This window comes from Panicum virgatum, chromosome 5N, assembly GCF_016808335.1.
Source record: "Panicum virgatum strain AP13 chromosome 5N, P.virgatum_v5, whole genome shotgun sequence".
NCBI lineage: Eukaryota > Viridiplantae > Streptophyta > Magnoliopsida > Poales > Poaceae > Panicum > Panicum virgatum.
Genome location: NC_053149.1, coordinates 8,017,530 through 8,039,681, shown reverse-complemented (window position 1 = coordinate 8,039,681; position 22,152 = coordinate 8,017,530). Strand labels below are relative to the sequence as shown.

Below are 22,152 nucleotides of genomic sequence, written 5' to 3'. Positions count from 1 at the left end.
ATATACCGACCCAACCAAATCCCGCAAGAGTAAAAGCTTGGAAGGAAACCGTAAATCAGCCTTCGTATTGACTCCCACTACTACGCATTCAATATTATTCAATGCCCGCACATCCGGCCAACCAATCAAAATCTTGCATCCATAAATATCTTGAATGAATCCGTAAAATTGGCATGATATTTACACCCCGCAGTATCAGCACTTCTGTAATAAAAAATTAAAAATCCCCTCAATTGACTCTCACCCTCATTGTTGGATCCCGGCGATGGCGGCATCGACTCTCTCCTCCCCCCACACCTTTGATGTTGGCTAGAGCTCCCTGGTGCAGATGCCGTCGAAGCTCCCCGGCCACCAGAGCTCTCTTGGTGCAGATCTACCAGGGACTTCGTCATTCTTTTTCGGCAAAGAAGAATATGATTGCAGCACAGCCGCACATGTGATGGCTCCTCATATGTCGTTGGCCTGGTTCCTGTAGTTCGAGGCGGGGAGGGGAAAGATCAGTACATGGGGTCCGACGGGGCTTTTGCGTGCCGTGTTGGTTAGGTCCACCTTACAAGGTTAAATCGAATCGATTCGCCGTGTCTCGTGGTTATGAGAGCCTTGATCTCTTTGTCACATTGTAGAAAGGAAATAGAATAAAATGAGATGAGATGTAATGAGGGCTGATGTTATTTAATTAATGGTTTGCTCACCCTGATTGTTGTAGTTTTGCAAATCATAGATGGTTAGTAAATCTATTGATATAAATGGGAGCTAAAATTTGGAAAATAAGGACTCACTTCTAGCGTTTTCTGCAAAAATAACTACCAGCCAAAAGCTTTGCATGTCTAAGTATGTGGGCTAAGTTATACCCACTGGTCGGATAAGTCTTGCTGGGTATTAGTTGCTCAGGGTTTGTTGCCACATATTTTTATTTCAGGGCACCCGAACGTTGATTTCTGCCCCTGTTGCGTCAAATTTATCCGCCGTGATGCAGAGGGGTGGGAAGTGGTGGATTGAGACCATTAGATCAGGGAGTCGGCGGGTTGCACGTTTGCAGGAGGGGAGTGCAGCCCCTCAGTTTTTGTTGGACCGGTCTGTGGACCAGTCTGACCGGTATTCATGCAGGGGGTTCATGCAGGCCGGTCTGACCGGTTGTATGGACTGGTCTTACCGGTTGTGCATAGGTAGAAGTGTAGAAGTAGGGAAATGTCGACCCTTTTTCCTTTTATTCAATCTCGAATCTCTATGGTTGTAAAACTTGTAAATTATGTATGTATTTGAACCCGCTTTGTAAAACTATTGTTTTTAAACTCGTGTTGTAAAAGTTATGTTTTATCGTCTTATGTCGTTTTGTCGCATAATTTCAAGTATATGTCGTGATTGTACCATCTGCGCCCGCTTTCGCGTGGGACTTCCGATGTTGTTTCGATCGGGTCGTGGGTTGAGAAAGGACCGTCAAATTAAACCATTAAGCTAATGCGCCCGATGTGTTTAAATGACGGCCATTATGCTTAATTTAGAGTTTTAATTTAGCGGTTTCGTCACACCATGGGCGCCTGAAAATAGTCCATCTTGGGGACTTCCCGCCTCCTGAACGGCTCCACGGCGGCGCCGCAACCGGTGGCGGCGAGGATGTCCTCCATATGGCCGGAATAGTTCCGGTCCCTGGTGATCACGAGCGGCTTGCGCCCGAACACCACCGGCGACGGGAAGTTGATGATGGCGGACTCGAAGGTCCGCCACATGGGACGCAGGGTGAGGGTCAGCGGGACAACTCCCGGGACGAAGAGGAGGTTCGTCCCGGACGCGAAGAACTGCGCCGTCTTGACGAATCCTCCCGCCGGGAGCGACGCGACGAGAACGAGGTGCTTGATGTGCCGGTCCCGCCACGACATTGGGGTGCTCCGCATGAACTGCAGCGCCACCGTGCCGCCCAAGCTGTGGCCGAAGAGGATGACCTTCTTGCCCTGGTTCCTATTGCTCGCGTCCTCGATGAGCCGCGTCAGCTGCCAGAAGTAGCGGGTGAAGACCTCGGACAACTGGCCGGGCACTGGCGGGGCATAGCGGAGGTCCTAGGGCGCCTCGAAGAGGGTGTCACCGTCGCGGTACCCGATATTCTCCAACTCCTGCCTGAGGATCTCGAAGCACCAGTTGAGGGACCGAAACTGGCGACCAGAGGGGGGTGAATGGGAGCCGATCAAAATTTCTTCGAAATTTGAAACGTCGGCCTATGTCCCAAAATCACCGCAAACCCTCGAACCTAGGTCAGCGAGAATAGCTATGGACAAGCTATCTCGAAGCAGAAGTCCTAGGTCGCAGCGCGGAAGCAAAGGCGAGAGAAACTTCTCAAATCGCAGCACAGCACGCACAGATCGGTCTGACCGGTGCACTAGACCGGTCTGACCGGTCGGGCAATTGAAATCCTGACTGACCGGTCTGACCGGTCTCGCCCACCGGTCTGACCGGTCTCGTCCAGAAAACCCGCAAACAAACCTTCAAACCACGAATCTCGAGCAAACAAAGTCCAAATCCAACCAAACATGGAGAAAAGCTTCGTTACTACCCCGTGAACAAATCCCCAAAAGATCTCACCCAAAAGATTCACGAATCGAGAGAAATCGAGGTAAGGTCAAAGAGGATTGGGGTTTTCTCAAGAACACAAAATCGCCAATTCGTGAGAACCCATGATTCCAGGGGATTTAGCACTAGGCTATAAGCATAGGAATCGTTCCAAAGAGTTCATCAAACCACGAAATCAAGGGTTGGTCTCCTCCCAACAAGAAACACACCAAAAGAGGAGAATTGAACCCAAAACGCAAGAGAGAAGGGGAGGACGAGATGCTCAGCACACACAAGTGAATCGTAAACAAATTTCATCCATTAATTCTCAGAGGAATTCACCTATACAACAGCTAGAGCCATCCGCCCATCATCCACCCTCTAGATTGGAGAAATTAGCTATAATCTAACTCTCTTTGCGTTGGAGTCCTTGGCCCTAACCTAGAGCAGGGGCAGGGAGAAGGAAAAACGAAGAGAAAACAAAAGACTCAAGAGGCTCAACCAGCCACGGGCTGGTGGGGGGTATTTATACCCGGCTGCTGCGGCCAGACCGGTCAGACCGGTCTAGGGGACCGGTCAGACCGGTCGGGTCAGCAGCACCCCGCTGTACAGCCTCGATCGACGGCGGAGCTTCTTTCTTCGACTCGAAGTCTTTACTGCGATGCCGCCACGTCGACGAAGATCCGGTCCGCGGTTTTGGAGGGTCCACGAAACCCGGGTAGGTGGCCGGTTTTGAGAAAATCGCCAAAACCTCACGCGCGGGAAGATTCCCGCCTCCACGCCGTGGCCCTAGACGCCGTTCCCGCCTCGACCTTCTGACGGCCCTAGACGCCGCCCGACGCCCGTCACCTCCTCGTCCGCAACGAGGCCCTAGACGTCGTCGACGCCCGTCGCCTCCGTCAGTCCCGAGACCGACGCCCGTGCCTCCACGACTTGGCGTCTTCAACCGCCGTCCGCCTCCTTGGTTTTGTGGCGCAAACCAAGAAACCCGCCTTCCATCGCCGCTTGCGCCCTCGATCCATGAGTGGACGCCACAGCTGCCGCCCGGTCCTAGCTCCGGTCCCGGCTGCCCTTCACCGCCGTCCACCGCACGGTCCATCGGCCACAGCACCTCCACGGCAGCTCCCCGTCGACACTCGACGCCCGTGTACCTGCAATCCAAAGACCAAGTGTACGATCACACCGCACGGTTGACAATTCACTCATCACAGGCAGGATAGAGTACTCACATTCCTCAATCTCCCCCTTGATGAGTGCATTGTCAACACACCACATGAAAACAGAGAAGTGATAAAAAGAGAAGCAATAAACTGAAGAACTCAAGCAAGTGACACAAAGCTCAGAAAAGCAGAAACAGTCACTTACTCAAGCAGAGATCGATCCCCTAAGATAAGGGCAACGGCTCGACGCAATCAATCAAAAGCCAAAACATGACTCCTCAAAGACAGAGGTAACGCTCGACGCAGTCATGCAAAAAGCAGAGGGAAAACGAGGAAACTAGGAGTCAAAACCAAAGCAGAAACTCCCCAAGCAAAGTTTTTCCCTCTCACAAGTGCAACTCTCCCAAAATGATGCACTCTTAAAGCCCTGTGCACAACAAATTTTTCAAAAATCAAACAAGTCTCCCCCTTGTTCGATCACTTCTCTCAAAATTCTCCCCCTTGTTGGCACATGCACACATCAAGCCTAAAAAGACCTAAAGCTCCCCCTGAAGCTGAAACTCCCCCTGAACAGATGCTATGCAATGAATGCAATGCAGGAGGTGTAAGTGAAAGCATTCAGGGATACAATGATATGAGCAACATCTAGTCACAAGCACGTGTGCATCCATAAACAAGACCTGCATCTAGCTCAACAGGGTATATCAAATCAGTCTAGAGCTAGGCAAGTTCAGTTTAGGAGAAATAAAAGCATCACTCATGATCTAGCACTAACAAGTAGGGAATGGAAAGCAGTGCTAATCAAACTCATACAGGTGAACCAAACTTAGCCAAAACAAGTTGCAAACATTCATTTTTCAATCAAATTTATCTCAAGCAAATCTTAATGCCAGGGGTTGAAAGTTTGTCATGCTTCACTTAGCAACAAGGCCAAGCCTATGCCAAAAGACAATCAGAAGCTTAAAGCACTCGTTTCAGTCATGCACAGCCTTACCCGGGTTCTCATAAGTGCAAAGTGAGCCGTCCCGAAAGCTCAATCAGTGCGACAAGCAATCCCACCTGGATCTTTTCAATCCATTTCACGAACAGTTCAGGCAATTTTATCAAATTTATATCATTTCAAGTATGAATTGCTGAACGAAAAGCTATACTAGCATGAATAAGATAGCAACGCACATCAACACGCCCTAACATGCTAGTAGCCAAAACAGGGTGATCATGTTTTCATATTTTCAAATCAAAATAGCTTAACTCAGATGATGTCAAATACACAGTGGAGCAAGCTATACATGATCAGATTTATCAACTCACACTAGCAGGCACTAGAAGATCATAGCAATGTATACAAGAATGCTAGTGCAAGTGAGACAATGCAAAATGCAAACATGTACAATGCATATACACAATGCAACTACTAAACCTAGAAAACAAAAGGAAGAGCAAACAAAACCTACAAAGCTAACCAAAGAAAAGTCAGCGATCAAAAGGGGTAACAAACCCCAAGCTCCCCTCGCAAGCGAGCAAAGGTGTCCTACTCTAGCGGTTTGGTGAGGATATCTGCGGTTTGCCTCTCTGAAGGGACATGGATCAGGTCTATGTGTCCTCTCTCATGGTTGTCTCACAGGAAATGGAATCGGATGTCTATGTGCTTGGTTCTGGAGTGTAGGACAGGGTTCTTTGCAATGCTAATGGCTGACATGTTGTCTACAAAGATGGGAACCCTACCGAAACTCAAGCCATAATCCTGCAAGGTTTGTTTCATCCAAAGTATTTGGGAGTAGCAGCTAGCAGCGGCAACATACTCAGCTTCTGTGGAAGAAAGCGCTACGCTAGCCTGCTTGCGAGAGGACCAAGACACTAAAGATGTACCGAGAAAATGACAAGTGCCGGATGTCGACTTGCGATCCAACCGACACCCACCGAAATCGGCATCAGAAAAGCCCACCAAAACTAGAGAGGAGTCCGCAGAGTACCAAAGACCAAATTCAGGGGTGAATTTCAGATACCTGAAGATGCGTTTCACCACCTGCCTGTGGGAGGTGCGCGACGAAGCCTGATACCGCGCGCAGAGGTAGATGCCGAACTGGATGTCCGGTCGCGTCGCCGTCAGGTACAGGAGAGAGCCGATCATGCTCCTATACTCCTTCTGATCTACCGCCTCGCCGTCCAAGTCCTCATCAAGCGCCGTAGATGTGCTGATCGGAGTCGGCTGAGGAGACAAGTCACTCATGTCGAACTTCCACAGTAAGTCTCTAGTGTACTTGGCTTGATGGACAAAAGTGCCCTGAGGAGTTTGCTTGATCTGCAGCCCGAGGAAGAACTGCAACTCACCCATCATGCTCATCTCGAACTCTCTGGACATCTGCTCAGAAAACTTGGAGACAAGAGCGTGAGAAGAGCCTCCAAAGATTATATCATCCACGTATATCTGGACTAAAAGAAAATCAGTGCCAGATCGCATGAGGAACAAAGTTTTATCAACACATCCCATTTTAAAGCCCTGAGCCAGCAAAAAGGTTTTCAATCTATCATACCAAGCTCTAGGTGCCTGTTTCAAACCGTAAAGAGGTTTCTGAAGTTTATAAACACGGTTTGGAAACTTGGGATTTTCGAAACCAGGGGGTTGCTTCACATAAACCTCTTCTTCGATAAAACCATTCAACAAGGCAGATTTAACATCCATTTGGAAAACCTTAAAACCCTTGTAAGCAGCAAATGCAAGAAAGATTCGAATAGCTTCCAAACGAGCAACAGGGGCAAAAGTTTCCTCAAAATCAATACCCTCTTTTTGGCAAAACCCCTAGGCAACAAGACGAGCCTTGTTTCGAACAACCAAACCATCCTCACCCTGCTTGTTTTTGAAAACCCACTTCGTTCCGATGGGATTACAAGCAGGTGGAGGCTCGACTAAGACCCAAACTTGGTTTCTTTCAAAATTTTCAAGTTCCTCATGCATGGCATTGACCCAATTAAAATCAGAAAGAGCGTGTCCAATATCTTTGGGCTCAAAAGAGGCAACAAACGCTGAATGAGCAAAGCCAGCGATACTTGTTACCTTGGACCTGGTGACTCGCTCGTTGAGATCACCTAGCATCTGTTGAGGTGGATGGCGACGCTGAATGTGTCACGGTGCTTCCCGTGTCGAAGTCGCCTCCTCCTCAACCAAAGCTGGTGCCTCCTCAGGTGCAGCTGGTGAAGCCTGAGTCACCTCCTCGATCAGCCCCTGGGAAGTAGACGTAGTCGGATCGGGGCCATCATCATCGTCCGAGCTCGTGGCAGAGACGGCTGGGTCCACAGCACGCGTGGTAGCCTCAGCCTCGCCATCTGCAGCTTCTTCCTCCTCATCTTCAAAGATGGAGGTGCCGAGCTCATCATCTCCTGCAACTTCAAAGACAGAAAAATTGCACGGTGCAGTCTCGTCGAAAGTGACTTCACAAGTCTCTCTGACGATGTTAGTATCAATAATCAGCACACGGTACGCTCTAGAGTGAGAAGCATAGCTGAGAAAAACACCGTCAGACGAGCGAGACTCAAACTTATCAAGATTTCCATCTTTCAGCACAAAGCACCGGCAACCGAAAACTCTGAGATGGTCAACACGGGGCTGGCGTCCAAACCGCAACTCATAAGAAGTCATGTGCATGAAAGCACGCAAGAAAATGTGGTTGGACACGTAACAAGCGGTATTAACCGCCTCAGCCCAGTATTTGCGAGGAGTCCTATGCTCATCGAGCATCGTCCTCGCCATCTCAACCAGCGTCCGTTTCTTCCGCTCTACAACTCCATTCTGCTGTGGAGTGTAGGGAGAAGAATACTGGTGTTCAAGCCCTTGATCACTGCAAAAGGCGTCAAAACGAGCATTTTTGAATTCTGTGCCATTATCACTGCGAATCGCTCGCATGGCTGGGGTAGCTCGTTTTTCAACCTCAAGATCAAGTCTCGAACAAACTCGAAAGCCTCATCCTTGGTTCTCATGAAAAAGACCCAAGAATAGCGAGAAAAGTCGTCCACGATCACAAGAACGTACCACTTCCCACCAACAGACATCACCCTAGAAGGACCAACTGTGTCCATGTGTAACAACTCTCCAGGGTGAGCGGTCATCACCTGATTAACAGGCGGATGAGAAGCGGCAATCATCTTCCCGTGGCGACACGGATGGCAAACAGGGTCCTTTTCAAACTTCAATTTGGGCAATCCTCGGATCAGGCCAAGTGAGCTCAGTCTCGACAACAAATCGAAGCTCAAATGTCCAAGTCTCCTATGCCACTTCCACAAATCAGAAGAAGGACCAGCCAACAAGCAATGAGAAGGGCCAAAAGGAGTTCCAGAGAAGTCAACCAAGAAAACCCGATCGCGAGGTGTAATCCGGCAAACCAAATCTCCCCTGGAATCCAAAACACGCGAACAGCCCTCCTTGAAGCGAACCTCAAACCCCTCATCAAGAAGTTGCGAAACAGAGAGCAAATTGAACCCAAGGTTCGAAACCAAAGCAACCTCTCTCAGGGTAAAGCGATCAGAAACTCGAACAGCGCCAAGTCCACGTACCCTTCCTCTTCCATTATTCCCGAACACAATGTATTCCTTAGAGCGCATCGGGGTGAGGCTGGAGAACTATTTGTCATTTCCGGTCATGTGGCGCAAACAACCGGAGTCCATGATCCACCTATTCTCCAAGCCTTCGACCTGCACATCAGTAGTGAGACAAAGAGTGAGCAAATATCTCAACACTGGGGTAGCAAAGTGAGAAGCAAACCAGTGTCGAGCCATTTGCTCTACAGAAGGGTTAGCAAAACCAGACAAAGCGTATCCCCCATCCCGTCTACCGCGTGACTGACGAACACCACCGCGAGGAAAGCGTGGAGCTTCAAAACCTCCTCCAAAGCCTCGGTCCCGTGGTCCATAGCCGTACTGAAAATGACCAGGAGCACGACCGGCAAAGCGACCACCCGCTGGAGCACGGTAACCACCACCGTCTCCCTGACCTCCACCTACACGGCGCGCCCTAGCATCTAGCCTACCACCACGCCGAGAAGGACCATGCACCCGAGCAGAGTACATGTCCGCGTTCCGTCTCTCCTGCTCTCGCCTCACAGCCCGCTTCCTCCTAAAGCAAAACTCATCCAGGTGACCTTCCCTGTCACAGAACTCGCAGTGGTACCTCACCTCACGCTTGGGAGGTGGAGGCCTAGCCTGCGGACGGGGAGGAGCAGCCCCCTTCTTCTGGGCAACCTGGGCTGTGGCAGCAGGGAGCGTGTCGAGGGGATTCCTCAGCTCATTGGGCATTGGAACCCAAACCTGCTTCTGCGGAGGTGCTTTCGGTGGTTCTTTAAGCACACCATCCGCGGGGTCAACAAGCGAAGGCTGCGTGCTTGTGCTAGCAGTGTTTCCAGCAGCCTTGCCAATCTTACCATACAACCTGTCAAAGTCCGATTTCGTGTATGTGTAATCGACCCCAAACCCATCACCACGCTTGAACTGCTTAATCATCATGCCCAACTGCGGCTCACTGCTAGAAACCCAACTCAGAATCGCCCTAAGATAGGTATTCTCATTCTCCAGGTTGGCTTTCTCTACCGCAAGATTATCCAAATCAGAGATCAAACCAGGGCAAACAGAGCAGTCAATAGGTGGGCTAGACTATACGACCTTAGTCTTTCCGAAAGACTTGATCAAAGCGTTCTTCTCCTCTAGCTCCGACCTAAGCGTGGGACAAAGCTTACAAGCGCCAAGCAAAGCAGGCCTAGATCTAAGCTCCTCTAGTTCACAAACAATAGTAGCAAACTTGGACTGCAAAGAAGCTAGATCAGACTTGAAGATAGGACACTCATCGCATTCAAGCACATCACTAACAATGGGAGTGTCCTTGACAAGTTCAAGCTCATGCTTGGCCTTGGCTAGCTCGTGAGACACGTCAGAAAGCGAAGTCTTAGCAACATCTAAGTTCGCGACGTTCTCATCATGCTTGGCACGGAGAGCAACAAGATCATTCATGTGAGATATGCAGCCAGCGCACTCATCCTCACTAGATTTCTCCCTAGCACAAGCCAGCTCAGCCCTAAGCTTTCTACGCTCTCTAGCTGCTTCCTTAAGCAGTCTCTTCTGGTTGTCGAGAGCGGCGTACAACTCCCTAACCTCTGTATCAAGCAGATCAATCGTGGAGTTTACCTCTGAATCGCTCTCAGATCCAGGAGAAGAGCCGGAGTGCGTCGGTGTAGCATGTCCACCCGAAGACGTACGAGCACCATCGGCTTCGCCCGCCATGGTGCAGAAGCTCTTGCGCCGACCGGCCGCCAAGCAAAGACCGATGAAGCCGGTTGCTTCCTTGCCCCGCTTCTTCTTCTTCTTGTCGTCGTCATCAGAGGTCGGTGAAGAAGAGCGGTCGGTGTCGGAGCTCTTGTCGAGGTCGCTGAGCTGCGCCAGGAAGGCCTTCTCCCGCTTCTTGGCCTTGTACTGGAAGCGCTTCTTGAGCGACTCCTTGTCGAAGCATCCTCCCCGGTCACGACTGCGGTGCTTGTGGCGTCGACGCTCCTTGTGGCGGTAGTAGTCGAAGTGGTTGTTCTGGCCACCGCCGGACTTCTTGGGGCAATCGGCGATGAAGTGGTTCAGGTCGCCGCAGTTGTAGCACCCGGGGTTCTTCTTCCTCTGCCTGTTGTGGTAGACGCGCTAGAAATTGCTGATGAGAAGGCACAAGTCGTCGTCGCCCAGCGTCTCCAGCTGCTCATCTGTAACAGAAGGCAAAGAGGCAAGAGAAAAGCCAAGAACAGAGTTAGCGTTAGAGCTCGAACCACCTGGGCCAGTCACAAGAGCGATGCTCTTGGAAGGAGGGGCACCATTGAGCTTGGCTCGTGTCTGGTTATCCACCTCTGTGGCCTTGAGCTTGCTGAAAAGCTCGTTGACCGTCAGAGTCTCATAGCCAGCAGACTCAATGATGGTGTTCACCTTGAGATCCCACACAGAGCGATCAAGTGCATAGAGCAACTTGAGAGCCTTCTGGTGCTCTGTGTACTCAAGGGCATCAGCAGATCTGTTCGCATTGACTTTGTTCACAATTGACTGAAAACGACTGAACATCAAGTCAATGCTCTCACCCGGCTCCTGTGTGAAGTTCTCGTATTCACGCCGGTGAGTCTCGAACAGTCTGGCCTTCACCTGAGGTGTGCCCTCGTGGTAGTTCTCAAGACACATCCAAATCTTGTGGGCTTCCTGAAAACCTTGGACGCGTGAGAACTCCGCACGAGAAACGCCAGCGAACAAGGCATTTACGGCCTTGGCGTTAGCCTCGTGCTGGGTCACCTGAAGGGGTGTGGTCCGAACAGCCATTACCTCGTAAAGCTGGTTCGTAGTAATTTCCCAGACGTCGGCTCCCATGCTCTGCAAGAAGGCTCTCATGCGAACCTTCCAGTACGCATAGTCCTCGCCGGAAAACACCGGGATGTTACCAAGACTCGCCATGGTCGCCAAGTGGTTTTCGAACCGGTTAAGGTACTGAAAACCTCAACCGAGCTCTGATACTAATTGAGGGACCGAAACTGGCGACCAGAGGGGGGTGAATGGGAGCCGATCAAAATTTCTTCGAAATTTGAAACGTCAGCCTATGTCCCAAAATCACCGCAAACCCTCGAACCTAGGTCAGCGAGAATAGCTATGGACAAGCTATCTCGAAGCAGAAGTCCTAGGTCGCAGCACGGAAGCAAAGGTGAGAGAAACTTCTCAAATCGCAGTGCAGCACGCACAGACCGATCTGACCGGTGCACTGGACCGGTCTGACCGGTCGGGCAATTCAAATCCTGACTGACCGGTCTGACCGGTCTCGCCCACCGGTCTGACCGGTCTCGTCCAGAAAACCCGCAAACAAACCTTCAAACCACGAATCTCGAGCAAACAAAGTCCAAATCCAACCAAACTTGGAGAAAAGCTTCGTTACTACCCCGTGAACAAATCCCCAAAAGATCTCACCCAAAAGATTCACGAATCGAGAAAAATCGAGGTAAGATCAAAGAGGATTGGGGTTTTCTCAAGAACACAAAATCGCCAATTCGTGAGAACCCATGATTCCAGGGGATTTAGCACTAGGCTATAAGCATAGGAATCGTTCCAAAGAGTTCATCAAACCACGAAATCAAGGGTTGGTCTCCTCCCAACAAGAAACACACCAAAAGAGGAGAATTGAACCCAAAACACAAGAGAGAAGGGGAGGACGAGATGCTCAGCACACACAAGTGAATCGTAAATAAATTTCATCCATTAATTCTCAGAGGAATTCACCTATACAACAGCTAGAGCCATCCGCCCATCATCCACCCTCTAGATTAGAGAAATTAGCTATAATCTAACTCTCTTTGCGTTGGAGTCCTTGGCCCTAACCTAGAGCAGGGGCAGGGAGAAGGAAAAACGAAGAGAAAACAAAAGACTCAAGAGACTCAACCAGCCACGGGCTGGTGGGGGGTATTTATAACCGGCTGCTGCGGCCAGACCGGTCAGACCGGTCGGGTCAGCAGCACCCCGCTGTACAGCCTCGATCGACGACGGAGCTTCTTTCTTCGACTTGAAGTCTTTGCTGCGATGCCGCCACGTCGATGAAGATCCGGTCCGCGGTTTTGGAGGGTCCGCGAAACCCGGGTAGGTGGCCGGTTTTGAGAAAACCGCCAAAACCTCACGCGCGGGAAGATTCCCACCTCCACGCCGTGGCCCTAGACGCCGTTCCCGCCTCGACCTTCTGACGACCCTAGACGCCACCCGACGCCCGTCACCTCCTCGCCCGCAGCGAGGCCCTAGACGCCGTCGATGCCCGTCGCCTCCGTCAGTCCCGAGACCGACGCCCGTGCCTCCACGACTTGGCGTCTTCAACCGCCGTCCGCCTCCTTGGTTTTGTGACGCAAACCAAGAAACCCGCCTTCCGTCGCCGCTTGCGCCCTCGATCCAGGTGTGGATGCCACAGCTGTCGCCCGGTCCGAGCTCCGGTCCCAGCTGCCCTTCACTGCCGTCCACCGCACGGTCCATCGGCCACAGCACCTCCACGGCAGCTCCCCGTCGACACTCGACGCCCATGTACCTGCAATCCAAAAACCAAATGCACGATCACACCGCACGGTTGACAATTCACTCTTCACAGGTAAGATAGAGTACTCACATTCCTCACCAGTCCCTTCACAAGATCGAGCAAATTAAGGAGGAGTCAGCATGCTCTGGGTTCACGATATGGACGCTTGATCTCGAGCTTCAGGTAGAGCTAGCTACCGTACGTGTGCTTCCTCTGGAAGCCCCGCGAGGAGCCGAAGTTGCGGACGCGCGTCTCAACGCCGGGCAGGTTCCGGTAGTCGCCGGCGGCAGGGTCGTAGACGAGGCTCATCTGCTCCATGAAGCACGGGACGTAGTGGTGCGCGGGGAGCTCAGAGCAGTTGGCCCAGAGCCCGAACCAGCCCTTGCCCTTCATGGCGCCGCAGTGCGGCAGGGTCGGGCGGTAGGCGTCCGTGAGGCGCACCTCCAGCTCGCTGCACGTCAACCCGGGCACCAGCACCAGCGGGTGGAGGACGACGCCGCCGCCGGGATCAGGAGCAGCAGCACTACCACTATCCTCCTCCGGCACGCGGTTGATCGCCGGCGAGAGGTCATTTGTCGGAGGCCAGGGGGCAGCAGGAGCAGGAGGAGGAGTGGCAGGAGCCGGAGGATCCCCATGTGCGGCGATCGACTGGCATCTGTGTGTCGGCAGCCGTGCGCCTCGATCCAATCGATCGGCTACCTATATGAGACGAAGGCTTGTTTAGTTTTTTATATGTAAACATAAAAAAAACCGTAAACACATTAAAGTGAAACGATATCTTACTAATTTGAAGTACTAAATGAAGTCTATTTACAAAATTTTTTACATGGATGGGCTGTAAATCGCGAGACGATTCTAATGAGCCTACTTAATCCATGATTTGCAACAGTGATACTACAGTAACCATCCTCTAATTATTGATTAAACATAGATTAATTAGCATCATTAGATTCGTCTCGCGATTTACAATCCATCTATGCAAAAAGTTTTGCAAATAGACTTCATTTAATACTTCAAATATTATATTTACATCTTTACATATTTTTGCAAAATGAACAAAACACACCCGAACACAACATGCGTGAAGAACGTTGGCCTTGTTAGGTGGACATGATTGTGTCCTTGCAGAGCTCTGTGCTTGTCTGCTGGATGCTGCAGCGGCGCAGTCCTTTTCGTCTCCTTGAGATCTTCTCTACCTCATGAATAAAGCACTCGCCCTCGATGCGGCATCTTCTATCTATAATAAATTAATAATCCATCTGCTAGCTAGTTCGTCGCGCACGCGGTAGCTGGGGCGCAACGTCGAGGTCATATGCACTGTGCCTCAAGGACGACGCACGGGGTCATCCATCCAGGCACGCAGTGGAAACAAATGCAGGATGAGTAGTAGGTAGTAGTAGTAGGGGAAGAAAAGGCAGGCTACCTTTTCTGTTACAATTTATCAAGCGTATTTCATATGCATGAGTTAGTAGGACAATCTTATCTTGACAGAAATATATCATGTGCAAACCAACCTCTCCGTGCAAATCATGCAAATTTCAATTTGGACCACCAGATCAACATCCAATTTTCTTGATTACTTTATTTTGCATCTACAAAACCATAACTATTTTCAATTTGAATATAACTACATCAATTTTCTATTAGAAAAGTGTATAAGTAAGAAAACTGTCAGTCATAAATTTATCCAAACAGAATGAAATACCCTTTGTAATTCAAAATGACGAGAGTATTCACTACTATTGGAAATTTCGGTCATTTTGGATCAACACAATCGATAAGGTTTGACTAATGGTTCTTATAATTTATACAAAATATTTTTCATAACGGATCTAATAACGCTAATCTACATTTTTAGTGTCTATGTAAAATTTATTATATTTGTCATAGCTAAAAATAAATAGATTTGGTTATGGAAAAACCTAGATGGACTTCAAAAGGTCATTTTACATTGAAAAAATATCTTCATGTTTAAAATAACTCCTTTTCTACGAAACACGATACAGATGCTCACACACACGAACACACCCTCGTCCTTGTGAGCACCTCTAAGAAATTGAGGTGTCAAATCTTTAAAATTGATGAACTCTCCACATGCGCCTTGCTATTGACGTGCATGTCACGGAATAGCACCGATTAAATCCTATAATAAATTCAAAAAATTGCAAGCACCCATGTCAAGTCGAGGGTTGGGAAGGTTCCATCACAAGGAACCTTACCAGCCGAGCTACGCTCAGTTCGCACTCAACACAACTCTTTTAAGAGCAGAGCCCATATTTCAACCTCAAAACGTCAAGAAAACTGTTATGAAAACGGCAGTGCCAAGACCATGCCCCCACAAACACCATGTAGATGAAAATCAAGGTGACAAGGGGGAATTGTTTTTTATCCGCATTGAGTACTTGGAGAGTTTGTGTAGTGTTTGGCTTTAGAGTTGAACATTGAAAATTGGATTTCTATGAAGGTTACACTACTCGTACTTTACCCTCTATCCTGGAGTGTAACAAGAGTATCTTTCTTTTGTCGATTATGGGAAGTTGTGCAGGTAAGCCAAATCTTTCAGATTTTCTTTGGAGGGAGAGATTTTTTTGCCTACGATTCTGCTGCACGTATCCCTTTCATGGGTGTGTTTATTTCAACATGTTTGCCGTTGCTTTCTTCGTTATCTCCACGTCCTATCCGGACGTCCTCTCATTTAATTTCCATCTCTTTCCTCACCTGTTTTTGTTGTTACCTTGCTTTTTCTACCTCCTTCAGGATGTTTATACGTATAAACAATAAACTCCACGGGCATCAACCTCGTTATTAGTTGTTACACTCGATTGTTTTAGTTTGCCACGTGAACACGACGGCCGGGAGGGTAGCTACGCCAACGTTAGAGAAAATCTGGCGCCGGCAACCGGATGTGCGACTTTCTAAGAAGCTAACAGATATGATGATAGATCATGGAGGATTTTTAAGCTAGCTGAATTGATTAGATGACTCTAGTAGCACTCTTTTAGATTCTAAGATTTGACTCTCCGTAGAAGCAAATTTGAATCCGAGTTTAAAAAATTTCCCTCACGGGTATGGACCAGAATCTGGACTAATAGGATTTCGACTGCGATTGATTTCTCTTAATAAAGTACGGTGTTGTCCCGGTTGAGTTTTTTTTTTTTTTGAGAGGATGGTTGAGTTTTTTTAGGAAGGACTTTTAAGATCATGGGCCGCCAGTTTCTGTAGAGACATCCGTGAGGGTCAGAAAGGCTTCCTCGGCCTCGCTGTGCCGGCCCACAGGCCCACGTACACTGGATTATCCATTTATTTCTGTCATTTCATAGGTGAATGAAAGAAAACTTAGAAAATATCTCTCTATTATTTCTCAATTTCCATGCTGGAAAAGATGAAAATTTTAGCTTGATGATAATTTCACAAAAATTTGAGCTTGACTTTACACACTTCTCAAGAACAAATCTCATCCAGGTATAAATTTGAAACTGAAAAAAAGTGGGTTTATACTTTACAAGGACATTTTTGCAATTTTCCCTCTTTAACAAAATTGTCCCCATCCAACAGACAGAGAAAGAGGCAGCGAACCGCAACCGTCTTTCTCGCGAGGCAGCCTCCTCCTTCCTCGTCGCCGGCGACCTCGCCCGCCGCCGCTACCGATATGCCGGTGAGGGTGGTGGACACCGCAACTCCATCGTCGCAGCCCTCCCCAGGTCACCCCACGGCCCTATCCCCCTCCCATCTCTTCCGACATATATGCTATGCGCGCATCCGGTCTGCTCTGTGAACCAGGTTTAGATAGATCTTATCGGAGCCTAATCTCTTAGTAACCTGGGATTGATCCACGTCATGCGATTTCGTCGGATTCTAATTCGAGGCTGTTTGTCTGATGATCTGATCTAGATTGACCTAAGTTAGTGGGGTTTGCGTGGCCTCAGTTTGGTACTGATTTAGTCCGTCTGATCATTTTCCACCGCGTAAATTATTGCTTTGGAGAATTTACACTGTGCCGAAATTTAAGTGTCAGGTGGGGATAGTGGTTTGCCGGTTATGATGTTTTTGATCCTTGGAAGTGTTTGGAATCTGGTCCCAATTTCATCGGCAAAGCTCCCACCCCCCCCCCCCCCCCCCCCCCCCCCCCCCGCGATAATATTTGCCTAGGTTTGTCCATTCATGTGCCATTTGGGCGTCCCGAAATTATGGATTGCTGTTCATATGAGATCATGTGCCCAGAACATGACACTGCTAATCCTGTATTTATCACTGGTGGTCAGAAAACAAATTGATACAATGTTTCTGGAAGAACTATTTAATCTAAAAATATGTTGGCAGCATCTCCTTTGCAATTTAAAACATTGACTGCCTCTGTGATGGTTTTCTGTGTTCCATAGCTCAACTTGCTATACTGATTAAAATACTCGTTGCAGGCCAAGAGACAAATTCTGTACACCCGTCTCCTCCTAGCTGTTCACTCCTAAGTGCCGGAAGAGTAAGTGTTTTTGTTCTTATTAGAATAGTTAGCCTAAGAACAGAATCCTTGTAAAGGTTGTGATCCAATAAGAAGCAAGTCACTGATATTTGTTGCTGCTTTGGTATCAATTGCGATCTCCCACCATGTCCTCTTGGAAAGCAAATAGGAATTCTCCTTTTTGGCTCATTGCTTCTACGAATGGTTCTGGGCAACTGCTGCTTATGTTTTCTTGGGAATGAAAGGCAGACTGTTGTTGGATGTGCTCTGTCAGATAGCTGCAGTGCTGCTTATCCTCCAGTTTCTGTTTGACGTTCTGGGATGGAGGACCGTAGGTTATAGTTATTCTTTTTTCAGTCAATTGTGCAAACAGCGTTTGTATTGTTGCTTGTATTGTTGCGTACAGTACCACCCAAGTACAGCTTATGAGCATTTTTTGAACTTTATCATTAAGAAGAGTTGTCCTGTGACCAAACCCACCTGTATCTTTCTTTCAGTGTTTTGCTGGAACTCAGAATGTTTCGAGTCTGCAGAAGGATGAAGCATGGAAAGTTAATGTGCGCATCCATGGTTGTGATCTTGAACAGGGTTATTTATGTGGAACAATGGAAGCGCTTAATGTTCCATTAGCAGATACTCCTGTGAGTAACTTGTTTGCTCTTCCACTTCGACTCTGAAATCTAATGTTATGCATTCAATACAAAGATTAATTAGGTTTGCTGAATCAACAATCATGCACCTTGTGCACCATAGAGTTTACAAACTAGGGAATTACAATACATGTGTTGCCGGAGTGTAAGAGTGAATTTTAAGAAATGTTATACAGAAATATGATGTTTAAGATTACTACGAGAAACTTCTAGCATGTCCTTGTTTTTCTTTCAGTATGCGATTCATGAATTTAACTTCATGTATTGGCTGTCTGTCCACAGGTACTGACATTCTGGGAGGGGGAGATAGTAGATGCTAAAAATTACACATTTTTCACTGGCAAATGGGAAGCATCGTGAGTGTTTGTTTTATGTTAATACCATCCCTGTATATGTCCTGTCCTGGTGTCTCACAGCATTTTGTATTCTTACTTGCAAAAACATCTTCTACTATTTTGTAGACCAGAGGACGATATAAGACACTGGTCCAAATTCCCATCATTTACACCTCTTCTGGTAATTGGTTACCTAACTTGGTACTGTCCATTATCATGAATTTTATGATGATTTGTTTCTCATTAGTCATTATATGCCTTTCCTGCAGAGTCAGGTTGAGACAGATGGTGGCAAGTCGTTAGACCTTAGCAACTATCCTCATATATTTATGGTATGGCATTGCCTATTTGCCTGAAATTATTTATTTATTTATAATCATTTTATTTACCATTTCTTGGGTACTGCATGTAGAGATGGAAGGAGCAATATTTTGTCAATGTTGGAGTTGACTGTGGGTTAACCATCGCTGGTTTTTACTACGTCTGCTTTTCTTGTAGCGATGGATCCATTAGTGGCTTTTATTATGATCCGAGTAGCAGGTACTCCCTCCTTCCCTGTTTATAAGGCATACACGTATATCAAGATTCAAACCTTCTCATCTTTGACCAATAATTTGACTATTAAATTTTTGTTTTTATAATACAAATTTCATATGATTGGATTCATAATCAAATATAGTTTACAATGATTATAAGTTTATAATCAAAAGTGATATAATATATGATAAATAAATGATTAAAGTGTTGTTTAGAAGACCGTGTCATGTTCCACCATGCCTTATCAACGGGGAAGGAGGGAGTAATAAATATTTTGCAATTTATTTTGTTGTAAATCAGAATGACATGGGAGCAGATTCATTAAGGGATACGATGGGCTGGTGTAAACTCTTCTGTCTTGTCATGTGCAGTCCATTTCAGAAGCTTGAACTGAAGTGTACCAATGAGAAAAATTCTGGATTCACCTTTTCGTCCTATGAGCTACAGTGACTGGCTTGATGCATCTGATGGCCGACTTCCTGTTAGGAATCAGATTCATTTAGGAATACGATGGGCTGGTTGTAAACTCTTCTGTCTTATCATGTGCAGTCCATTTCAAAAGCTGGAACTGAAGTGTACCAATAAGAAAAAGAAAAATCTGGATTCACCTTTTCATCCTATGAGCTTCAGGAACAGGGACAGGGACAGAGACAGGGTTAATGCATCCAATGGCCGACTTTCAGACAAGGCTAATGCATCCTCTGTGTGTGTGTGTGTGTGTGTGTGTGTGTGTGTGTGTGTGTGTGTGTGTGTGTGTGTGTGTGTGTGTTCCTAGTGTTGTTGTATTAAAAGAAATGAGACGGTATGTGTATGTAACAGTTATTTCCAGCAAGACTAAGCAACCTTTTGCTTTGTGATCTTAATGAAAGCAGGCATCTTTTCTTGTCTAAATCTACCTTTTTGTATTATGTTTGTGTTAACTATGATACGATGTGTCATAGTTCATTTGGATAGCGAATGTGAGGGATAAGTGCATATTCAGTGAAATGTTAATGTACCTCTTCCCATAACTGCTGCTCTGCAGTTGAGGATTTCTATTTCAACGTCTATGCTATACACTGTCATTCCTAATTACATACATTGTGAATACAATTTGCCATACAATCATGATGCCAAGCTTTACTGAAGAGGAACTTCATCAAGATTGCTGATTGTATTCTCTGACTCAAGCTTCTGGGTACAAAGCTGCGGAGACCACCTTTTGGTTTCACTTGCAGCTGTTGTATGTTTTGACTGACATAATTCTATGAACAAAGTAAGCTCGCGGCATGCTCTTTGACTTTGCGTTCAGCTTCCTGGCATTGTTAGGTACACAAACTCTTCTGACTTTCATAATGTCTTTGATCTCATGCTTCAAGCTGCTGTTCATTCTCTAAGGAATAAAATTCTTCTGCATCTGCATTGCATTAATACAGTCATTGGTAATTCAGTACTAATGTTTTGCTGATGGATCAAATTGCTCTAGCACAAAATCTTACCTTCGAACGCACAAGGACGTGTCGGTAGTGAAACGGGAGGTGTTTCTTCTCTTCCTTCATGCAGAAACCAAGAAGAGAGGTCCTTTGCCCTTTGCACCAAAGGCTGCTCAACACACTCGCTCCATGCGTCAAACAGATTGAGGATAGCATCAGTAATTACTTCTGAGAGTATTTTATCGTCTTGCCCAGGTTCCAGCTTCAACATCAGGTATCTATTGACTGCTACTAGCTTCTCTAGCATGTGCCTTCTATCAATGTTATACGCCACCATTGTGTCTTGGATTTTAGCAATCATCTTGAGCGCCACCTGATAGACTGCAGCGAGTGCATTCCGGACTACTTCGGTCGCTGCTTCAGGCAGCTCCTTGTCGTTCCAGCCACCCTTTTCACTCCCCAGCTCGCGTTCTATGGTCGCCGCGAACGTCACAGTCTTGGGCTTGGCTGTGTTGATGCGGAGCTGCTTCGATTCCATCAGCATCTCGTTGGCTTCCTTCATCTCTGACTCGAACCTGCTGCTGACCTTGAAGTACGGCTGTTCTTTGTGTGCGGTAGGGCTCGGGACTGGTGAATTCTGTCTCGGTGCTGCTTCCATGAACACCTCAGACGCCCTCTCCGAATCACCCGCTGCAATACACAAGGTAAAACATTTATCATGCAAGCTCCATCTTAGTGAAGTCATACTATATATGGTTGATGTTTCGACTGAAATCATCGACTAAAAAGATACACAAGTATTAGATACTACTTCATTTTCAGTTAACAACAACTGAATCAGTGCCATGTGAGCTTGTGACTGACGTACTGTAAAAATGTGGATGCAGCGCCTTCCTGGGGGTTCCACGGTACCCAGCGTCTCGCCGTTCCTCCTTGGCCCTGATGCTGATGCTGTCCTCTGCGCTGGGTCCAGCCCTGGGCGTCCACATCATCTCCTCCTGTGCGGGTTTCTTCTTGCGATGCAGCATGTGCATCCATTTCTTAGCCTTGCTCTTCACCTTGCCCAGCACCGCCTTCTTGTGGCTCCCGCCCGGGGTCCGAGGCGACTCCGTCGGGCTCACCGGCGGCGCCCGCGGCGAAGGCCAGTATCGTTGTTGCTCCTCCCACTCATCATATGGATGTTGGCCTGCAAGCGAATGGTCGCCACCTCAAGTCAAAATTTCATGTGAAAATGCACGGGAGGACGAGGACGAATTGAAGCTGGGGTCGAGAAGAACCGACCGCCATGGGAGGATCTCCTACCATTTTGGACGAGGTGCTCTGCTCGTTTGGTGCTGATCTTGGTGGTGATCCCGCGCTTCATCTCTCCGATCTCCTCGCGGTTGTGCAGGAACAACACCTAATACAAGTCCAAATCCCAAAAAAAAACTTGGGAGGAGCTAAGCTGTGCAAGGCAAGAAACGGATTTGCTCGGCCTATCCTAAAGTTGGCAAACAAGACGGAAGTGTTCAGAGTTATAGCTGCGGCGAGGGTGAATTTTTGGGGGAGGTGTTGCGTTGTGCCCCGCTATTCTTGGGGAGGGTTTGGTGGTCGGAGGGAGGCGAGGTTTTGGCGCCGCATCCTCAGGGCCCTCTAATGTAGGGATGATGAGATGTATAAAACGAGATCCATATCCTCGACGTGATAGATGCGCAATGCTTTTCTTGTTTTTTTTCTTCTCTTGATGCCAGGCATGCACTAGGCGTCTAATCATCACTGCTGCAAACAACGTCCCTGCTCACCCTCAATTTCCCCCGAAATAGGCATGGGCGATTTTGGATTCTCTTGAATGAATGAAACGAAAGAAGCGTGTTGCAAAAGAAAAAAAAACAAAAATACGCTTGACCCCAAATAAAAATATGTTAAAAAACAGTTGATGTCAAGAATGGGATTCGAACCCATGCCCTTTCGGACCAGTACCTGAAACTGGCGCCTTAGACCAACTCGGCCATCTTGACGTTTGAGCAATGTGTTTAATA

At 47.8% G+C, this 22,152-nt stretch overlaps 3 protein-coding genes, 1 non-coding gene and 1 pseudogene across 4 annotated transcripts; 1 reads left to right on the top strand and 4 right to left on the bottom strand.

Annotated features, from left to right (window-relative positions):
• Positions 1-1,508: 1,508 nt before the first annotated feature.
• LOC120674506 lies at positions 1,509-11,072 on the bottom strand (annotated as a pseudogene).
• A 1,634-nt stretch (positions 11,073-12,706) lies between these two features.
• Positions 12,707-14,095, bottom strand: LOC120674504 (lecithin-cholesterol acyltransferase-like 1). Its single transcript, XM_039955676.1, has 2 exons — positions 14,084-14,095; positions 12,707-13,443 (listed from the first exon to the last, which is right to left on the bottom strand). The coding sequence occupies exons 1-2, from the start codon at positions 14,093-14,095 to the stop codon at positions 12,934-12,936; spliced, it is 522 nt and encodes a 173-aa protein (XP_039811610.1). The 3' UTR covers positions 12,707-12,933.
• A 2,148-nt stretch (positions 14,096-16,243) lies between these two features.
• Positions 16,244-19,613, top strand: LOC120674261 (glucose-induced degradation protein 4 homolog). The gene is made up of 8 exons (XM_039955412.1): positions 16,244-16,445; positions 17,160-17,221; positions 17,698-17,841; positions 18,133-18,206; positions 18,312-18,366; positions 18,455-18,517; positions 18,598-18,725; positions 19,094-19,613. The coding sequence occupies exons 1-8, from the start codon at positions 16,394-16,396 to the stop codon at positions 19,170-19,172; spliced, it is 657 nt and encodes a 218-aa protein (XP_039811346.1). The 5' UTR covers positions 16,244-16,393; the 3' UTR covers positions 19,173-19,613.
• Positions 19,614-19,723: 110 nt separating this feature from the next.
• LOC120674503 lies at positions 19,724-21,497 on the bottom strand. Its single transcript, XM_039955675.1, has 4 exons — positions 21,437-21,497; positions 21,003-21,320; positions 20,201-20,824; positions 19,724-20,118 (listed from the first exon to the last, which is right to left on the bottom strand). Exons 1-4 carry the CDS (start codon positions 21,495-21,497, stop codon positions 20,069-20,071), a joined length of 1,053 nt encoding a protein of 350 aa, XP_039811609.1. The 3' UTR covers positions 19,724-20,068.
• Positions 21,498-22,050: 553 nt separating this feature from the next.
• On the bottom strand, positions 22,051-22,131 carry TRNAL-CAG. The gene has a single exon. It is a non-coding gene; the product is annotated as a tRNA-Leu (tRNA).
• Between the last annotated feature and the right edge of the window lie 21 nt (positions 22,132-22,152).